General features: G+C 40.1%; 1 protein-coding gene across 1 annotated transcript in view; it reads left to right on the top strand.

The window, feature by feature from the left end:
• NSMAF (neutral sphingomyelinase activation associated factor) overlaps positions 1-21,980 on the top strand; it is a 59,700-nt gene that overhangs the window by 17,061 nt on the left and 20,659 nt on the right. The window contains exons 6-11 of the mRNA XM_021712508.1: positions 4,456-4,527; positions 4,826-4,873; positions 4,978-5,030; positions 15,089-15,218; positions 17,679-17,750; positions 19,280-19,388. Coding sequence (XP_021568183.1) covers positions 4,456-4,527; positions 4,826-4,873; positions 4,978-5,030; positions 15,089-15,218; positions 17,679-17,750; positions 19,280-19,388 — 484 coding nt within the window. The remainder of the gene's footprint in view (positions 1-4,455; positions 4,528-4,825; positions 4,874-4,977; positions 5,031-15,088; positions 15,219-17,678; positions 17,751-19,279; positions 19,389-21,980) is intronic.

Raw genomic sequence — 21,980 nt, forward strand, 5'->3', positions numbered from 1 at the left:
CTGTCGCCCAGACTGGAGTGCAGTGGCTGCTCCCAGCCACCACAGCCTCGACCTGCTGGGTTCCAGCGATCCTCCAGCCTCAGCCTTCCAAGTAGCTAGAACTACAGGCGCACGCTATCATGCCCGGCTGAGTTTTTTATTTATTGTAGAGATGAGGTCTCGCCAAGTTGCCCAGACGGGTCTCGAACCTGCGGGCTCAGGCAGTCCACTCACCTCAGCCTCCCAAAGGTGTGGGATTACAGGCTGAGCCACCAAGCTGGATATTTATTTTTATTCCTCTGTGGTCTGAGAAGGTGCATGGCAGTATTTCAGTCTTATAGAATTTGCTTATGCTTGATTTATGGCCGTGGATGTGGTCGATCTTAGAGTACATTCCATGTGGTGATGAGTAGAATGTATATTCTATAGTCATTGGGTGAAGTGTTCTGTAGGTATCAGTTAAGACCATTTGGTTAAGCATCTGCTTGTTGATTTTTGTCCTGATGATTTGTCTAGGGTTGTTAGTGGGGTATTTAAGTCCCCAGCTGTTACAGTGTTAGAGTTAATATTTAGACTTTTTAGAAGGTGCTTTATGAAAGTTGGAGCTCCTGTTTTGGGTGCATATATGTTTAGAATAGATATTTCTTTGATGGATTGAACCTTTTATCATTATGTAGTAACTTCCATATCATTTTTAATTTTCGATTGCTTAGAGGGAATTTTGTCTAATATTAAGATTGTGACTCCTGCTTTCTTTTGTGTTTCGTTTCACCAAAGCTTTGTTTCCCATCCTTTTACTTTGAGTCTGTGAGTGTCTTTTCTGATGAGATGAGTTTTTTGGAGATAATATATTGTCTCATGATATTTTATTCATTTTGCTATTCTGTCTTTTCAGTGGTGCATTTAGTCTATACACATTCAGTCTTATTATTGAGGTGTGAGAGTTTATCCTGTCATGAGGTTCTTATAGAGTTTGTTGTTGCTGCTGCTGTTTGTTTGTTGTCTTTCTTTTGATTTTTGGGTTGATTCATGTGTGTTTTCAATCTTTTTCCTGCATTCTTGTGAAGGGTGTTGTTGTTCTTTTTCTCCTTTTTTTCTGCATTTAATACTTTTTTTTTTTTTTGAGTTAGAGTCTCACTCTGTCGCCCAGACTGGAGTGCAGTGGCCGCTCCCAGCCACCGCAGCCTCGACCTGCTGGGCTCTGGTGATCCTTCCGCCTCAGGCTTCCAAGTAGCCGGAATTACAGGCATGCACTACCACGCCCGGCTGATTTTTTTTTTTTTTTAATTGTAGAGATGAGGTCTCGCTGCCCAGGCGGGTCTCGAACCCGCGGGCTCAGACAATCCACTCACCTCAGCCTCCCAAAGGTGCGGGATTACAGGCTGAGCCACCGAGCCCGGCTAATACTTTCTTAAGTGTTTCTTTAGACTGGTTTGGAGTCATCATAAGCTCTTAGGGATTGAATGTCTGGGAAGGATTTTCATTTTCTATTACTGATGAATCTTAGCTTAGCTGGGTAAGTAATTCTTGGTTGAAACTGTTTATCTTTGAGAACACTGAAGATTGGGTTCATGCTCTCCTAGCTTAAAGTGTTTCTGTAGATAAGTCTGCTGCTATTCTAATTGGTCTTCCCAGTAGGTAGTCTGACTTTTTTCTCCTGCTGCCTTTAGAATTTTTTCTTTTATACCTACTTTGTGTAGGCAAATTACTATGTGTCTAGGAGTTGGTCTTCTCATTTGTAGTCTTGCAGGGGTTCTCCGAAACTCTTGTGTTTGAATGATCGTGTCACTAATGAGATGAGAGAAGTTTTCTTGGATAATTTCATGGAATGTTTGTTCCAGGACGGTCTCTGTCTTTCTATCTGCCTCAGGAATTCCACTTAATCTTAGGTTCAACCTCTTGAAATAATCGCTCATCTCTTGGAGGTTTTTTCCTGTTTTTTTAAGCTTCTCTTCAATGTCTTCAACTGTTTGAGTTAATTCTGTATTTTGGGCTACAAGCTCTGAGATTCTTTCTTCTGCTTGATTAATTCTGCTTTCCATGCTTATCAGTTTGTTATTTATTTCGTTCACTGTATTCTTTATTGCTGTTACCTCAGTTATCAACTCCTTCATTCTTTCCTCTTATCCTCATTTCTATTTATTCTCTCTATGAATATCTTGATATCTGGGTTTGTGGTTTGAGATCAGTCATTCTGGGGGTTCTTCTTTGTTTGCGTTCTGAAGTCTATTTTCTCAGTGGCTGACCAGGGGTCTGTGTGAGACCCATGTTCTTTCTTTGGTTTTTCTTCATTTGGGTAGATTTACCTCTCCCTTCTTTAATTCTGTTGTTCAGGGATGGGGGGTAGCTTTTACTTCTGTTTGCTCGATCTCCTATTCTTCCTTATATAGATCCTCTGGCTTTGTTCAGTTCTGAAGCTGGACTGTGGGTTGGAGGGGCTTTACTTTGTGCAGTTTTGAAATTTAATAAAGGGGAGGAGCTGTGATTCAGAAAGTATCTACAGGTCCCAGTATCCACTGACAAGTATATGGACCCCCTGGAACCCACTTCCCAGTGCCATACAGTCTGTGGGGGTATAGGCTTGCCCCCAGAAGCAAAATGAGGTAAGAAAAAGGAAAAGAATGGAAGAAAGGAGGGGGGTGAGTGGAAGGTGGAGAGAGAGAAGAGGGAAAACAGACAGGTATACCAACTAACAAATGAAAGGAGACACAAACAAAGACAGAAAAGATTTTTTAAAAACCCATACAGGCCGGGCTCGGTGGCTCAGCCTGTAATCCTGTGCCTTTCAGAGGCTGAGGTGAGTGGATTGCCTGAGCCCGCAGGTTCGAGACCTGCCTGGGCAGCGAGACCTCATCTCTACAATAAATCAAAAAAATCAGCCGGGCGTGGTAGCGCATGCCTATTACTCCGGCTACTGGGAAGGCTGAGGCGGAAGGATCGCCAGAGCCCAGCAGATTGAGGCTGTGGTGGCCGGAAGCGGCCACTGCACTCCAGTCTGGGTGACAGAGTGAGACTCCAACTCAAAAAAACAAAAAAACCCATACAGACAATCATACAAACAAACAAACCAACAAATCCCACCGATTGATGTCCTCTCCCTCAAAAATACCCATACACAAAAGGAAGTCTAAAAAAAAAAAAAAGCCTTAAAATAACAAAAACAAAGCAAGTATGAAAATGTAATCAAAAACAGAAAGAAAGAGAGAAGAGGAAAAAAACTAAAACAAACAAGCAAAACACACAAACAAAAAGAACCAAAACTCACTCTGAGACTGTTCCTGTAACTTCAACTTTCCTTCAGCTCTGGTGTCCAGCCCCTCCCCTCTGCTCTCAGGGCAGGTTGCTCTCAGCATGTGTCAGATGCCCCATGGACTACTGTGGGAGGAGGGTGGATCAGATCTGGACTCATCCCCGCTTGCTGCCACTGTTGTCAAGTCTCCCACTCAGATCTGAGTGTCTGTGCCTGTTCCCGCTTGGGGGAGGGGTGTCTGTCTCTCCGAGTTCGATGAGATAATCTCTAGGTCCTAGGTTGGAGACTGGGTGGGGCAATGCAGCTCTCTGCCTGGTCCTGGGACAGAGAAAATGGCACCAGTCAGCGTTTCCTTACTGGTGGTGGGGGCCCCTCTCCCCCCAACCTACTCTCTCCACGGATTCAGGGCTCAAGCTGCTCTGCTGTCACAGGTGATTGTGTGGGCCGGCCGGCAGGTGGTGAGGATCCGCTGTATTCCGCAGGCTTTTCTCAGGAGAGCTCCAAGAATAGCAGACGATCCTGTGTGCCAGGGGCTCCAGTCTCAGGGTGGTAGGAAGTCACAGTCACCTCCAGAGGAGATCTCTGGTTGCATGAACCTGAGTTGCCCCTCAGACGAACTTTCACTCCCCCACCCGCACACACTCAGGCAGGGAGTCTTTATGGATACTCGCTTTTGCAGAGACTCTGACCTGTTCCATTGCCATCAAGGAGATTGTTAAAATCACAGAATTATGTCTTTTCTGACGGAATGGAAATAGAAATCAACAGCAGAAGGAGAACTGGAAAATTCACAAATATGTGCAAATTAAATGACGTACTTTCAGAAAAAAAAACCAATGGATCAAAGAAGAAATCAAAAGAAAATTAGAGAACATGTGAGAAAAATGAGAATGAAAACACAATCTACCAAAACTTAGGTGATATAGCAAAAGCAGTATTAAGAGGGAAGTTTATAAACATCTATATTTGAAGAAAGATCTCAAATAAAAATTCTAACTCTACACCTCAAGGAATTAAAAATAAAGGAAAAAACTAAGCCCTAAGGTAGGATGGAATTAATAAAGAGAGCAGTAAATCCTATATACTCAGTCTCCTGAGTTTGGTGGGTGGTGGGGGGAGGTATACAAGATCGAAACATACAGAACTTAGCAGGTGCCGTGCACATGTTCTTAAAGTAACGTGGTTTTAAGTGCTGCTTCTCTTCCTGTGTTTCCCCTTTACATTAGGGCAAAATGGAATATGTCTTTGAACTGGATGTTTCGGGGAAAGTGGAAGATGTGGTGGAGACATTGCTCCAGGTAAGCCAGTGACTTAGGCACTCGCTGGGCAGAGACTTCGCAAACTGAAGGCAGAAACTACTGTTTTTGTACATTTCTTATCTATGTATCTTAACCAAACTACCATCACTTTTCTAAAATAGCAAATTTACTTGAAACGTTAAATTTGAAAACTATATATTAAGAAGCCATAGGTATATCAGAAGTAATCTTGACTGTTGCTAAGTAATAGAGTAATTACTGTTTTTCTTTGCTTCTAAATAAATTCTTCATGTCATCTTCGAAAAAAATAAATTCGTATGTATTTATGATATTGTAGCTTCACAGAGCATCCTGCCTTGACAAATTGGGTGACCAAACCGCCATGGTAAGTATTTCTCACAGTGTGTACCTTTGATTGTGAATTAACCTGTATTGATATTTTACTTACACATACTTATATGTATACCTTAAAAACGGTTCTTTTAATAGATCACAGCTATTTTGCAATCACGTTTGGCTAGAACATCGTTTGACAAAAACAGGTAAGATTTTAATCATTTGGTTTTCTGCTTAGAAAAGCCGTAGACGTTTTCCTCTGTGTGCCTTGTTTGGCATGTCCACTTTGTATCACCCAAACTGTTTGACTTTAGGGAGCTTCCTCGACTCCTCTATGCTGACATCCTGTCAGTCAGAAAGGCCTGATGACTGATGCTCCCATCTCTGCTTCTTTGTTTTCACACAGTTTGCCTCAGTTCATACCATCATCACTTCCCACCTAGAATACTGTCACAGCTTTTAAATTGTTTCCCTCAGCGGGCTTCAACATTTTTGTCATCAGGGACTGGTTTCATGGAAGACAATTTTTCCACGGACTGGAGGGGGGTGCAGGTATTGGTTTCAGGGTGACTCAAATACATTGTTTTTATTGTGAGCTTTATTTCCATTATTATTACATTGTAATATATAGTGAAATAATTCTACAGCTCACCGTAATGCAGAATCAGTGGAAGCCCTGAGCTTGTTTTCCTACTGGTCCTGGATGGTCCTATCTGGGTATGATGGGAGACAGTGACAACCGAAGTGTGCTGCTTATGTCCAGTCTACTTCATAATCTCGTTTTGGTTGCTATCACTGCAGAAAACCCTGCTTCACAAAGATAGGATGTTGGAAATGGAAGCAGGCTTTCCAGTGCTGATCTGACAGGAGGTAGAGCTCAGGCATCAGTGTGAACAGATGGGGAGCAGCTGTAAATACAGATGAAGTTTTGCTGGCTCGCCAGCCACTCACTTCCTACTGTGTGGCCTGGTTCCTAACAGGCCACAGACTGGTACCCGTCCGTGGTCCAGGGGTTGAGGACCCCTGGTCTACCTGACTTCAGTTGTCTCTTCTCCATTCCTCTTCTCCCCCTTCTAGCTAATGTCCTTTTACAATATGTTATTTCTAAAGAATTTATTTAATAATATCACCTGCTTATTCAAAATTCTTCAACACACCCGTTGCCATCAGGATAAAGTCCGAATACCTTATCATGGCACACAAGACTCTTATGTGCTGGTTCTTGTTTATTACTTCTTGCTTGGCATGAATTCTGTGCTCTAGTTGTTTGCATTACCTGCAGTTTCTGTTGTGCCACGTGGTGTCTTACCTCTAAGTCTTTGTTCGTGTTGCCTCTGCTTAGAAAACTCACTCTCCTCTTTGCACCTGGCTAACTCTTACTTATTCTTCTATTTCAGCTTAGCTTGCTGAAAGGTCTTTCAGAAGGTTTTTCCTGACCCTTTAAGTTGCAATAAGTACCTTCCTATAGTGCCCCATAGGGACCAAGAGAGTCTTCTTTCACCGTTCTAATGGTTTGTTCATTGATTTTTCTTGGCTTTTCTAAGTATGCAATATATTTCTGCAAAAATGATTCTTTTATATTATTCTGTTCTCTTGTTTCATGCCTTATATTAAGTAGAATTGGACTATTTGTCTATATTTCATCTCTGATACCACTATGTTAATGACTATAGCTTTATGGCAGTTATTGATATCTGTAGTGCAGAGTTCCAGATCTTATTTCCTTTTTGACCTATGTCTTCACTATACTTGGTCTTCGGCACTTTTGTATACATTTAGAATCAGCCTGTCAATGTCCATAAAAGAAAGCTTACTGGGACTTTGAGTGTGATTGTATTGACTCTATAGTCTTTTCTCTATTTATTTAGGTCTTCTCTATATCTTTCTCCATAAAGGTCTTTCTTATCTTAGGTTAGATTTAATCCAAGTACTTCATATTTGTGATGGTATGTTATTAAAAATTTCATTTTCTGTTTATTGTTGATACATAGAATGCAGTCGATTTTTGTATGCTCATTTTGTTTTCAGCAACCTAACTAAACTCTGTGGCCAATTCCATTAACTTTATATTTAGATTCTTTATATTTACAAAATCTTACATGTGAATTATTTACAGTTTCTGTGCACTAGCATTTTTGTTTTTGATTTTTGCGTTTGTAATCCTTCATGCGTAGGACAAAGTAGAATGTACTGGTTGAATAGATTCATTCATTTATGGATTATTATGTGCTGGGCTTTTGCTAGAAGCTTATGTTTATAAATGAGATTAGTTTGTAATATTCTATTTTATTACTAACTTTGTGAGATTTGGGAATCAGTCATTTGACCCTTACCCTACATTTTAACATGTTGAAGAACTTGCCAGTAAAGCCATCTGTCCTGTAATGTATTTTTTTGTGTTTATTTCTTTGGTTCTTTTTCTGTTTCACTATATAGCATTAATTTTTATACTAGCAGGATATTTTAGGTAAGTGGATTGCCGAGGGAGGAGTAGTTTCCATTTTAAAAGGGAGAAGAAATGATAATAAGAAAAATTAGCTGCTTCTGACCTACTTAGAACGTGTCATTTTTCTAAGGAGTGATTTAGACTTCAACTCAGAGCTTTAGCATAGCATTTATTTAAAAAATGACCCACTATGACAGTTTTAATTCATCCAGTTTCTGAAATGTTAGGCTGAAGAACTTGGGGGGAAGTTTTTATAGCATGAAATGAAATATTCCAGAATTGTGTATTTCTTTTAAAATAAAGGTAAACTGTGCTAAATAAAACAAGTTTTCATCATTTTCTAAGGAGATTTTTTTTGTTGAAGTATCTTTAAAGGTTTATTTTTCCCTACTTTTTATTTTGAACATTTTAAGTTGGAAGAATAATAAAATGAACATAGACACCCTATGATTCACCAGGCATTACTTAACGTTTTGCCAAGTTTGTTTCAGATTTTACATGTTCATGCTCTTGCTCATGTGCTTGATCTGTGTGTGTTTATATATGTACATATTATTTATATGTATGTATAAGATGTGCATGTTTGTGTGTAATGTTTCTATTATATCTATGAGGGGAACCCTCCGAAAACAGTTTTTTTTGGAGGAATGGTCTCTTGTAGTACAGGCTTCCTCTGCTAGGTAAGTTTTCTAGGAATCCATCAGCATCAGTGTACCAGCTAGTGTTGCTGTGAGAGCCTGCTTACCGCTTCGGTGAATATTTTTTTGCAGATTCATTCACCAACTTTGCCTATTTCATGATGGGTGGTGATTTATGAGCACACTTGCCCACTCCGTGCTGTTTTTGGCATTTTTTGACCAAAAACAGCATGACCTCCCTGTCCCACCCTTACTGTTCACCTGATCTCACCCCAGCAATGTTTTTTGTTTCCCTGGATGAAAAAAGTCCTCCAAGGGAAACTTTTTGTCCTTGTGGAAGAAGTGAAACAAAAAATGACAGAAGCACTAAAAGGCGTCAAAACCAAAGAGTTCAGAAACCGTTTTGAGCAGTGGAAAAATAACTCGATAGGTGTATTGAGTCAAAGGAAAAGTACTTTGAAGGTGACTGAAGCTTAAACATGTAAAAATAAATACACAATTTTTAATAAACTCTGGAGCTGGGCTCGGTGGCTCAGCCTGTAATCCCGCGCCTTTGGGAGGCTGAGGTGAGTGGATTGCCTGAGCCCGCGGGTTCGAGACCCGCCTGGGCAGCGAGACCTCATCTCTACAATAAATAAAAAATTAGCCGGGCGTGGTAGCGCATGCCTGTAATTCCGGCTACTCGGAAGGCAGGCGGAAGGATCGCCGGAGCCCAGCAGGTCGAGGCTGCGGTGGCCGGGAGTGGCCACTGCACTCCAGTCTGGTACATTAGGGTCTCAAATTAGATTTACCCTGTTAACATGAGGCTGGTCTAACACTGAAAAAAATAAAAGTAATTTACAATATTAACACAATAAAGGAAAAAAGATCATGTCAATAAATGCAGAAAATGCGAAAAGGCAAACTAGAAAAAGAAACTTTCTGTTAAAATGCATCTGTGAAAAATCATTAGCTAGCATAATTTTTAAGTGATGAAACATTAAACCCTTTTCTATAAGATCAAGAATAAGGCCAGAATATCCGTTTCCACTCCCACAAATATCTTTAAATGAGTGATAATTGAAAAATAAAATATCAAAATTTCTGGTTTTCTTATGTCACCACACTGGTTTTCTTAAGTCATGTGATTGCGTGGTACATCTTTTCCTGTCCTTTTCACCTGTCAGTATCTTTATTCTGTTTCTAAAAACATATATTCTTTTTTTTTTTTTAGACAGGATCTCCCTCTGTTGCTCAGGCTGGAGTGCAGTGGCATGGCCATAGCTCTCTGCAGCCTCAAACTCCTGGGCTCAAGAAATCCTCCCACCTCAGCCTCCAGAGTAGCTGAGACTATAGTTGTGTGTGCACCACTACACCTGGCTAGTTTTTGTAAAGACAGCATCTCACTGTGTTGCCTAGGCTGGTCTTGAACTCCTGGGCACAAGCAATCCTCCTGTCTCAGCCTCCCAAAGTGCTGGTATTACAGGCATGAGCCACCATACCCTGCCGTACTTTAAATATATAGTTGAATCTTGCCTTTTATGCATCCTGACAATCTCTGCTTTTTAATTGGAATGTTTAGGTAATTTATATTATGTGATTGTTTACATAGTTGGTTTTAAGCCCACTGTATTAGTACAGTCATGCATCACTTAATGATAGGAATACATTGTGCGGAGTGTATCCTTAGATGATTTCTTTGTTGTGTGTACATTACAGAGCATACTTACATGAACCTAGATGTTATAGCCTACTGCATACCTAGGCTAGATGGTATAGCCTGTTCCTTTTACAAACCTGTGTCATATGTTTGTTATTATACAGATTGAATATCACTAATCTGAAAATTTGAAATTTGAAATGCGGTGGCTCAGCCTGTAATCCCGCGCCTTTGGGAGGCTGAGGTGAGTGGATTGCCAGAGTCTGCGGGTTCGAGACCGCCTGGGCAGCGAGACCTCATCTCTACGCTAAATCAAAAAATCAGCCGGGCGTGGTAGCGCATACCTGTAATTCTGGCTACTTGGAAGGCTGAGGTGGTAGGATCGCCGGAGCCCAGCAGGTCGAGGCTGCGGTGGCCGGGAGCGGCCACTGCACTCCGGTCCGGGTGACAGAGTGAGACTTCAACTCAAAAAATAAATAAATAAATAAATAAATGATCTGTAACTTTTTCAGTGCTGACATGATGCTCAAAGGAACTGCTCATTGGAGCCTTTTGGATTTCATTTTCAGATTGGGAACGCTCAATTGGTATAACACAGAAACACTTCTAGTCTCAAGTATTTCTTATAAAGGATACTCAGCTGAATACTGTAGGCAGTTGTTATACAGTGGTAATTATTTGTGTATCTAAACATGAAAAGGATACTGTAAAAATACAGTATTATAATCTAATGGGACCATCATAGTAAATGCAATGTCCTTGACCAAAATGCATTCCATGGTACATGACTGTATTTGTTTCTTTTCTTTTCTTTTTTTTTTTCTTTTGAGTTGAAGTCTCACTCCACCGTCCAGGCTGGAGTGCAGTGACATACTCATGGCCACCCCAGTGTCAATCTGCTGGGCTCCGGCTCCAGCGATCCTTCCGCCTCAGCCTTCCAAGTAGCCAGAACTATAGGTAGGCACCACCGTGCCCAGCTAATATTTTGATTTATTGCAGAGACGAGATCTCGACAAGTTGCCCTGACTGGTCTCGAACCAGCGGGCTCAGGCAATATACTCGCCTCAGCCTCCCAAAGTGCTGGGATTACAGGCTGAGCCACCAAGCCTGGCCCTGTATTTGTTTCTTAACGTCTTGTTTATTCTCTGTTTTTTTATTCTTCCTTTCCTGCTTTCTTTTGGGTAAATCTAATATTTTCCAGTACTTCATTTTATCTGATCTGTTGATTTTTTTTTTTTTTTTTTGAGTTGGAGTCTCACTCTGTCGCCCAGACTGGAGTGTAGTGGCCGCTCCCGGCCACCGCAGCCTCAACCTGCTGGGCTCTGGCAATCCTTCCGCCTCAGCCTTCCGAGTAGCCGGAATTATAGGCATGCGCTACCACGCCCAACTGATTTTTTTGATTTATTGTAGAGATGAGGTCTCGGCTGCCCAGGCGGGTCTCGAACCCGTGGGCTCAGGCAACTTACTCACCTCAGCCTCCCAAAGGCACGGGATTACAGGCTGAGCCACCGAGCCCGGCTTCTGTTGATTTTTAGGTGTTCTACTTTGTATTATTTTTAATGGTCACTCTAGAGATTACATTATGTATCTTATACCACAGTGTATAAAATAAAATGATGTTGTGCTCCTTTACAACAATGCAAGAACTTTATTCCAGTGTATTTCCATTTAGCCTTTCCTGACCATTGTGATCTTCTCTTATATTTAATTTCTGTATGTACCATAAGATGCAGTATTCTTATTTATGCTTTAAAAAAATCAATGGTTTTTTAAACAAATTTATAACCATACAAATGTGTTTGTTTATAAATTTAATACACAAAAAACAATTCTTTTCTTTCTTTCTTTCTTTCTTTCTTTTTTTTCTTGAGTCAGGATTTCACTCTGCCACCCAGAGTGGAGTGCAGTGGCATGATCATGGCTCACTGTAGCCTTGACCTCCTGGGCTTAGGTGATCCTTCTGCCTCAGCCTCCCCGGTAGCTGGGACTGCAGGTGCATGCTGCCACGCCCAGTTAATTTAAAAAAAAAAATTTTTTGTAGAGGTAAAGCCTCGCTATGTTGCCCAGGCTGGTCTCGACTCCTGGGCTCAAGCCTCCCAAAATGCTGGGATTACAGGCATGAGCCACCACACTGAGCCTTAAAAATAATCATTTCTATTTATTCAGATATTAAATGTTTATGCTTTCAGCCCTCTTCTTTTCTTTCTGAAGATCTAGTGTTTCATCTGGTAGCATTTTTTTTAGTCTGAAATGCTTTCTGTAGCATTTCTTATAATGCAGGTCTGTTAGAGATTAATTCTCTTAACTTTGTCTGTCTAATAGGATCTTTATTTCATCTTCATTTTTGAAAGGTATCTTTAAGATATAGAATTCTAGGTTGACAGTTTTCACCACTTTAAAGATTTTTATCCCATTGTCCCACAACCTCCTCCTTGGTTTTGATCATTTTCTTTTTTTTTAAATTTTTTTGGAGTTGGAATCTCACTCGGTCACCCAGATTGGAGTGCAGCGGCCGCTCCCGGCCATCGCAGCCTCGACCTGCTGGGCTCTGGCGATCCTTCCGCCTCAGCCTTCCGAGTAGCCGGAATTATAGGCATGTGCTACCATGCCCAGCTGATTTTCTGATTTATTGTAGAGATGAGGTCTCGCTGCCCAGGCGGGTCTCAAACCCGTGGGCTCAGGCAATCCACTCACCTCAGCCTCCCAAAGGTGCGAGATTACAGGCTGAACCACCGAGCCCAGCTGGTTTTGACCATTTTCTAGAATGGCTCATAGAACTCAGGGATACACTTACTTATGTTTATTATATTAATAGGGGATGTGATAAAGGATATAGGTGAACAGCCAGATGAGTAGATACATAAAACGAGGTCTAGAAGGGTCTTGAGTGTAGGAACTTCTTACCCCATGGAGCTGGGGTACACCACCCTCCTGGCACATAGATGTTTTCACCAACTCAGAAGCTCTTCAAACCTCGTAGTTTGGGAATTTTTATAGAGGCTTCGTCATGTAGACATAATCAATTATTAACTCAATCTGCGGCCTCTCTCACCTTCCCCAGGGATGGAGTTTGGGGTGGAAAGTTCCAAACCTCTAACCACAGCTTAGTCTTTCTGATGAGCCCCAGCCAGGAGCCCACCAGGAGTTTCCTCATTAGAACAAAAGATGCTCCTATCACCCAGAAAATTCCAAGGAATTAGAATCTCTGTGTCAAGAACCAGGACTGCAGACCAAATATTATAACATAAGATGCACCTAGCACCTCTATTGCTCAGAAAATTGCAAAGGTTTTAGGAGTTCTGTGCCAAAAACTAGGGGTAGAGATATATTTGCTTATCTCTATATTTATAAATTTGTTGCCATATTTATAAATATATTTTTTATTACGTCACAAAGAGTTTCAGAGTAACTTGAGTCTGTGAATTGATGTCTTTCATCAGTTTTCAGCCATTTTCTCCTTCAATATTTCTTCTGTCCTATTTTCTTTTTTTCTTTCTTTTCTTCTGGAACTCAGAATATACTTATGTTAGTATGTTTTCTATATTCTCTCAGATCTCAGGTACACTGTTCTATAATTTTTCATTATCTTTTTCTCAATGAAAAGGAAACTTTTTATTGACCTGTTTTCAATTTTACTCTACTATATCCAGTGTGTGTTAAGATTGTTTAATTTTTTTCTTTTTTTTGAGTTGGAGTCTCACTCTGTCGCTCAGACTGGAGTGCAGTGACCACTCCTGGCCACCGCAGCCTCGACCTGCTGGGCTCCGGCGATCCTTCCGCCTCAGCCTGCCAAGTAGCTGGAACTACAGGCGCGTGCTACCACACCCGGCTAATTTTTTTGATTTATTGTAGAGATGAGGTCTCACCAAGTTGCTCAGGTGGGTCGCGAACCCACGGGCTCAGTCAATCCACTCACCTCAGCCTCCCAAGGCGTAGGATTACAGGCTGAGCCACCGAGCCCGGCAGTTTAATTATTTTTGATAATCAGATTTTTATTCTTACATTTTCCTTTTAATTTGTTTTCATGGTTTTTCTCTGCTGAAATTTCCTATCTCATCTCATATATTGTTCATCTTTTGTTCTAGAACCTTTACCATGTTTATTATAATTATCTTAAAGTCTTCTTCTGATGGAGCCAACATCTGTTCATCTTCTACAGGTCTTTTCTCTTTGAGCATGGGTCATGTATCCCTGCTTCTTCTCATGTATTGCAACTTTTTATTATATACCAAACAGTTTGTTTTAGAAGGAAGTGTAGAGAATGAACTAAATATTTATCTAGAGATGTGGTCATGCCCACCCTTTACTTTGTCAGGTTGCTTGTGCTGGAGGACTTTGTCAATCATATCTGTGTTTGAGTGGGATTAAAGTTTGGTTGAACTGTGGGTTAATTCAAAACATCACTGTCCACAACTCTGCTTCTCTTCAACAGAACTTGGAATGTGAGCACTTAAAGGATTCTGGAGATATCTTTGTGCTTTACAGCTGAGCCACCAGCTTTCTGAAACATGAGAGCTTGCTCTTGCTTTACAGTCTAGGTGTCTATATTTTTGCATCTCTGGGGAGCTTCCTTTGCTCTCTAGTCCTGACTCTGGCTTTCGGTTTTCCTGAAACTCTTTCTCCATCCTGCAGTACTTACCCCTTTTATTATAGTTTGCTCCTCTTCCTGCCACTGAACTCTTTTTTCCTTTGTGTAACTATGTTCATTTAGATTTCTTTGACTTCTCAGTTTTCCAGATGGTTTTTTAAAAACCAAGAGGACTGTACTGCTTACCCAGCTGACTTTGGTTGTTAGGGTGAGAACTACAAGTGTCTCCTACAGCTTCCTGTCCTAACTTGAAGTAGAAGTCTGCCCTTGTATGTTTGTGTCCTGTTACTTATGAATAGATTTATTCTAACTCAGCTATTTAATTAATAGCCTTGAAATTTTGATGATGTGGTTGTTCTCCCCTCTGAATTATTTTTAAGTAGTAAACCAGAAAGACAATGAAGTTTTTTGACTAAATCTTAGAGAAGTGGGTGGTGGGATCATCTTTGCTCAATTTTGCTGAAGTAAATCCACAAAAGAGTATACTTTGGAACTGACATTCAGGTAATTGTAATTATGTCATCAAAGCCTTACAAATTGCGGTGTGAAATAAATGCCACCTATGCCAAGATGGTTTATAGGACTATAAAAATAGATCGTAATGACGTAAAAATATAAAATTAAGTTAATGTAAGAACACTTTCAAGACCACTTTATTTGGGAAGAAATAAGAGTTCAGCTAAAGGATTATTTGGTATCATGTATTTGTCTACCTTTGCTTCTGTGGTGCGTAATCTCATCTTTAAAAAAACAAAACAACTAAGTTTTCGTTGTACGATTTAAAAGAATGTTAGTTTTATCCAAGCAGTCAACTTATATGACCATTTTTCTCATACTAAATGTAGTGTTTAGGTAATTGTCATGCAAAGTAACACTGCAGCTCCCTAGGCAAACCCAGAAAGCAGATCAATTTCTGATTTTATTTTTACTTTTACTGAAAAACATCTTTTCAGATTCCAAAATGTTTCTGAAAAACTGCACATGGAATGTAAGGCAGAAATGGTGACACCTCTAGTGACGAATCCTGGACACGTGTGTATCACGGACACAAACCTGTATTTTCAACCTCTCAACGGGTACCCGGTGCGTAGACTGTGGGGAGGGAGCTGCCTCCGTCTTTAAGCTCTTTCTCCCTGAGTGTGGCTTCATAATCCCAGTGTCCTCACATTTTGTGAGGATCACTTGCCCCCTTGCCAGCATCTGAGTATTTTGCAGACTCCTTACGTAAACCCGATACACAGTCTCCTGAGTTTGAGTTCCTCCAATGTGTTTTCAGTCATTTTGGGAGGTACTTGCTCTCAGTGTTGTGAAAAGAAGCCCCACCCCTCCTGATTTCAGTAAAGAGTTCATAGAGATTTGGATTTAGACCTCTCCACTCAGAGGCACTTCTGGAAGAGACCAGTGGAACTAAACATACTATGATTAATAACAAGTGAATGTTTCCTGTATATTTGTTTATATGCACACATGTTGATATCTCTTCTTCTCCTTCATCATATACACAATTGGGAGATCTAAATTTTTCTTGAAGGAGCACTGTGACCAGGTCCTGTCATAGCTAGAGCAGTGGGGCACATGGAGAGGCTGTGTCTGGCAGCCAGAGGGCTCCTGCTACAGTGTTGGAAAGTCTTCTCTTACTAGGTCAGAGAGTGGAGATCAACTCAGATTTTTGCACTAATACTTGTAAAGATTTTTGCTTATCTGCATCTGGCCCTCTTTTAGTGTGGTTCATTAAAAGAACAGAAATCCTAACAAACACCCTGGTAATGCAGTTGGGCCATTTGGTAGGGCAGCTTAAAGAATGAAGAGTGCTTTCTCTTGAGCCCAGCCTGGGTAATATAGTGAGACATTGTCTCTAAAAAAAGAAAAAAGAGAAGTGTTTCCTGCTGAAGAAAGCTACCCCCTGGAAATTCTCCAGGCTAGTGACATGGCACTAAAGCATCTCATACTTTCCTGAGTGAAAGATGAAGCCATAATGATTCTGTCCACTAGGTGGTGGGGCACCCTCACCAAGTTCTGCAGGAGACAGGCAGCACATTGCTGGACCGGCATTGAGTGGTGTGATCAATCAGCTTGGCTATTACCGTTACTATTACTTGGGTCAAAAACTTTTAAAGATACATCTGAGTATGTGCCATACCTTCAGGGTCCATAGTGTGAGCACTTATTCCTTCTCAGTTCTTGGTCCAGTGTCCTTGACCAGTAGTTCCCAAACCTGACTCAGGGTCTTCAGGGAACTTGCCACAGCTGCACAAGTGGTCAGAGCAGGCTTTTCACCCTCCCACGTGGGAAGAGGACTGTGGAAGTGCAGCCTTTAGTCAATCTCAGTGCCTTATTTTTTTACCTTGTTTCTCTTCGTTCATTAGTGTTTTAAAATTCCAGAGAAGTGAGAACATTTTCTTCTTCATTACAGAAGAAAAAGTTTAGAGACCCTGCTTTATACTGTAGTTGTGAGCCCTTAAATACACTATAGTTTTGTTTTGTTTTGTTTTGAGACAGGGATTCCCTCTGTTGCCCAAGCCTGCATACAGTGGCGCAATCACAGCTCACTGCAGCCTTCACCTCCTGGACTCAAGTGACCCTCATGTCCCAGCCTCACAAGTGATCTGGGACTACAGGCATCACTACCTCCACTAATGTGGAAATTTAGATCTCCCAATTGTGATGACTACGTAGCCATCACTGGCTACGTTATTTATTTTTTTGAGTTGGAGTCTCACTCCATCACCCAGGCTGGAGTGCAGTGGCATGTTCGTGCCCACCCCAGCACTGACCTGCTGGGCTCAGGTGATCCTTCTGCCTCAGCCTTCCAAGTAGCTTGGAACTATAGGCATGCGCTACCACGCCCTGCTGATTTTTTTAAAAATTTTATTGTAGAGATGGGGTCTCGCCAAGTTTCCCAGGCTGGCTGAGATCTCAAACCCGTGATCTCAGGCAATCCCCTCAGCTTGGTCTCCCAAAGTGCTGGGATTACAGGCTTGAGCCACCCCGCCTGGCCTCTTTTATTGTTTTAAAGCTGGGGATCTCACTGTGTTGCCCAGGCTGGGATCTCGAACTCCTGGTCTCAAGAGATATTCTCCCCTCTGCTCCCCAAAGTGCTGCGATTACAGGCATGAGCCACCACACCCAGCCTTAATATACTGTAAACTTTAAGGAGATAAAAGTATTCTAAAAAAAGATGCATGCCAGTACTAAGCAAACCGTTGGTCCACAAAAAACAATAGCAAAATCCCTGGGAGGTTATCTATACTAATCCTTTAATATTCCTTATCACCTCACAATCTTGTCATAACCTGAAAAATAGATAATTACATTATCATTTTCGAAGTGTTGAGTGGGGACAGAGAGACTTGTCCAAGGTCGTAAAGCTAGTGACAAGTGACAGAGCAGAATGGGAGACCAGATACGCTTGCTTCAAGATCTCTCTTTTCAGTTGTTCATCAGGAAGGCAAGATTTGGTCATTTTTTTTCTCTTTCTGATATTAAACAACTTCTAACTGTGTCAGAATGCAGATGTTTGAGATTGTCTTTCTCTTTTTAAAGAAACCTGTGGTCCAGATAACACTTCAAGATGTCCGCCGCATTTACAAAAGGAGGCACGGCCTCATGCCTCTGGTGAGTTCTCGTGGAATTCCAGTGCTAGGTGGATGATTGTCACACCTCCAGTTTAGCCAGTAGTTTATTGACATGCAAATACCTAGGGCATGTCTGAAAATTACAAGTGTATTGTACTGATTGACTCTGATTCTTGCTGTATTTTGGAGTAGCTAGAAATTGATGACTCCTTTATGTCAAGAAGAGTTTCTGTTGTGAAAACGTTCTTGACTCCAAGAACAAGCTAGGATATCCTTGAGGTTTTCACTCCTGCATTCTCAGAGATTCTGGGCTCAGCTAAAATAATCAATGCAGAACCAATCCAGTGCTTCTTACCACCACTGTTCACAGCAGCTAATTCTCAAAGCAAAATTGAGAAGATATTACAAAACTAAATCTCAGTGGAACTGCAGTGCATTTACAGTTAATTTGCATTAATTCTGCCTTTGAGCTGGTGAAAGAGAAATGGACAAAATAACCACTTATAATTATATGGACAGTTCTCACCGTTCCCTGAATCAGCTTGTGACCATACTTGTGACTGTCTGATATACTTACTTCATTAACGGATCCCTACAGAAAGTGTGACTCCAGCGTGTTTTAATTTGACGGCACTGTAAATTCAGTTTTTCTCCTTTGAAGTTTAACCAGTAACTCGGCATTACAAAAACATTATGAAATTCTCACTATCTCATTTTTGTGTTTTGATTTGTGAGCTTTAACTCTTTTGTTGTCTATTTTACTTAAAAGGCAGTCTCTCCATTTTCATGCTAATAGAGGATCAGGGAAACAGATACTATAAAACAAATCTCCTCCTTTGGGTATAGAGGTACAGTCCGAAAAAGAGAAGAAAGTAACACTGATTAAATGTCTTCTATGTACCAGGCAATTACTATAACATATTTCATTTATTTGCCATTACCATCCCTGTGAGGTAGATGATCCCGTATTCTACAGATAAAGTCTTAGGAGTTAACTTCCTAAGTCCCCTAGCTAGTACGTGGTGAAAACCTATGTTGGAACCAGGGGCAACTCTGGGCTTTCATTCTTTGTCTGTTTCTGTGCTGTCTCAGCCTTACCAGTACAATATTCTTAAGAATAACTGCAGTTTATTAATTGAATAGTTATTCAGTTGTCAATTTATTACATAATTATTTAATTTGTAAAAGAAAGCTAAACATATTTGTTCGCAGAAGACATATGAATATATGGATCAGCTAATCTGGACTTTCAACATAGTAAATTCACAAAAGCTATTATCAATACAGTTATTCAACACAAAATGGGATTTTACAAAGTTTAGCTGACATATGTCTTGTTCTCCAAAATTGTATGAGCACAACATATGCATATATATGTACCTAGATCTCTCTGTATATGTATCTCTGTATCTCACCAAATCAAATTTATGCATGGAAAATATGAAAACAAGATCTAAAAATAAAAAATACAGATGCTTAATTGAAGGCTTTTAAAATTATATGCTTATACTGGAATTGCAAGAATGATACAATACTATTTGTTTTATTCTTTTCTTTCTGATTTTATAGGGTTTGGAAGTATTTTGTACAGAAGATGATCTATGTTCTGACATCTACTTAAAGTTCTATGAACCTCAAGACAGAGATGATCTCTATTTTTATATTGCAACATATCTAGGTTTGGTGCTCACCCTTCATTGTTATCTATTCATATGAAGTTAGTTAAACTACTTAGGAACCGGGATAGGAAATAAGAGACGAAAATGCTGTATCTAGAATTGTCTCTTTGTGGTTCTTCTTATTTATTCTCATCATTAACTATAATTGCCAAAATCATTTTTTAAAACTACAGGAAATATAAATTCCTTTGATAATATTTTATAATAAATTCCTTTGGTAATATTTTATAATAAGTATTTGTTTACTACTTTCAAATGGAATGGATTATGAAGAATCCACTCAAATATTTTCTATATTTAGTATATCTTAGTGTTTGGAAACCAAGACTCAGTTTCTTAATGTGAGACTGTATGTTATCTAGTCACACATTTGTGATCATTGATAGTGGTCTTAATCCCAGAGCTGAAAAACAATGCAAAAGGAACAGGTGAACATTCTATGTAAATATAGTATGGAGTATGGAGAATTTGCTTTTAATTAACCCCGTTTCTGCAATCTTTCATGGAAAATGTGAATGTCCCGCCTATATCAGAGAGAACACCTATGTTTTTCTTTTCAAGCATAAACTTTTTATTAAGTTGCATAGCTAAATTAAATTATTCTTACAGAATTTCCAGATGAATAGAATGGAATGATTTTCTTAAATGGATGTTGGGATTTGATTAATACCATCTTAATTGTATTTGCTATGTTAGTATACCATGAAACTATTTATGAGATACAATGAGGTACATCTTCCCTTAGAAATGAAGTTTTCAGCCGGGCTCGGTGGCTCAGCCTGTAATCCCACGCCTTTGGGAGGCTGAGGTGAGTGGATTGCCTGGGTTCGAGACCCGCCTGGGCAAGCAAGACCTCATCTCCACAATAAATCAAAAATCAGCCGGGCATGGTAGGGCGCGCCTGTAGTTCCAGCTACTTGGAAGGCTGAGGCGGAAGGATCGCAGGGGCCCAGCAGGTCGAGGCTGCAGTGGCCGGGAGCGGCCACTGCACTCCAGTCTGGGCAATGGAGTGAGACTCCAATTAAAAAAAAAAAAAAAAAAGAAATGAAGTTTTCCCTCAAGGAGGAATAGTTTGCTTTCAGTAGGAATTATACTTTACTGTAGGTTTATAGTTAATATATATATATTTTTCTTAGAAAGCAGGATTATTTAAGAGGACAGAAAAGCTCCCACAGTGGGAGGAGACCCAAGGAGTTTGCTCTATAGTTAATACTTTTATTTTTCTTTATACATTAAACTATTTAAGTTTATTTAATGCATAAGTATAGCTCTGGTACATGTTTACTTTTATCTCTGTCTCCTGATATCTTAAATGTTATTTTTTAATTATGACAAAATTAACACAGACATCTCAACTCTCATGGTGAGTCCTAAAATCTCAAGTCAAAAACTGCCATGAAGCTGTGAGTTTTTACTGAGTTTACTTCTAAGATTGTTTGTACCTTTTCTAAGAGGTTTCAAGAGTAGAAAATGAGGAGGAAAGTGGTTCGATTTTTGAAGCCCTTTCATAGTAGTTGACTGGAGAAGAAATTTGGTAAAAATTTCAATAAGGATATTGAATCAATGTAAGAGTTAAGTTGCTTGATACAGCCAGTAAAAAATTGAAAGCAGAATTTTCTGAACAAAATAGAAAAGCCTCTTGTAGACAGGTGATTCATTTTACACTCTGAAAAGAAAGTCTCCTTAGTGCATGTTATATGTGATCCCATTTTTTCTGAGTTATTTCTGGGGGGACCTCTCTGATTCTTCCAGCTGGAAAATTGGTTCCCCTGCCAAATACCATTTTTCCTCTTTAGCAGTTTATTTATTTTTTTCTTTAGTCACCACATGCATAAATATCATGTAGTCATTGACAAATTAGCAATAGTATACCTCCTCTAGATCTGAAAAAAAAGCAAACGAATATTTTATTTTGATTTCATAAAAATTAAAGAAAATAAGCCTTCACAAATGGCCATGGTTTTGTAAATGTATTTAAAATTCAGTGCTTTTGGAAGAATTCTTTGTTATTTACTGTATGAATATTATCTATTACCCTATAAATGTATATATTTTCTCTATACTTTTATATTTATTTATTATTATTTTTTTTTGAGTTGGAGTCTCACTCTGTCGCCCAGACTGGAGTGCAGTGGCCGCTCCCAGCCACCGCAGCCTCGACCTGCTGGGCTCCGGCAATCCTTCTGCCTCAGCCTTCCAAGTAGCCAGAATTACAGGCGTGCGCTACCACACCCAGCTGATTTTTTTATTTATTGTAGAGATGAGGTCTCGCTGCCCAGGTGGGTCTCGAACCCACGGGCTCAGGCAATCCACTCACCTCAGCCTCCCAAAGGTGCAGGATTACAGGCTGAGCCACCGAGCCCAGCACTTTTATATTTATTTAGGTTAAATCATACTTTGGGGGGAAGGATAATAGTTCAATATATTTAATAATTTCGCCTCCCTAATCTTAGAGTTATTCATGCCTAACTGAACAACTACTCAGTAAGAACTCAGTAAGAACTCTCAGCTTCATGGCAACGTTTTTGACTTGAGATTTTAGGACTCAGCATGAAAGTTGAGATTTTTGTGTTGTGTCATAATTAAAAAAT

The sequence above is a fragment of the Carlito syrichta genome, unplaced genomic scaffold (genome assembly GCF_000164805.1).
Source record: "Carlito syrichta isolate Samal-C Ts95f unplaced genomic scaffold, Tarsius_syrichta-2.0.1 Scaffold303331, whole genome shotgun sequence".
Taxonomy (NCBI): Eukaryota; Metazoa; Chordata; class Mammalia; order Primates; family Tarsiidae; genus Carlito; species Carlito syrichta.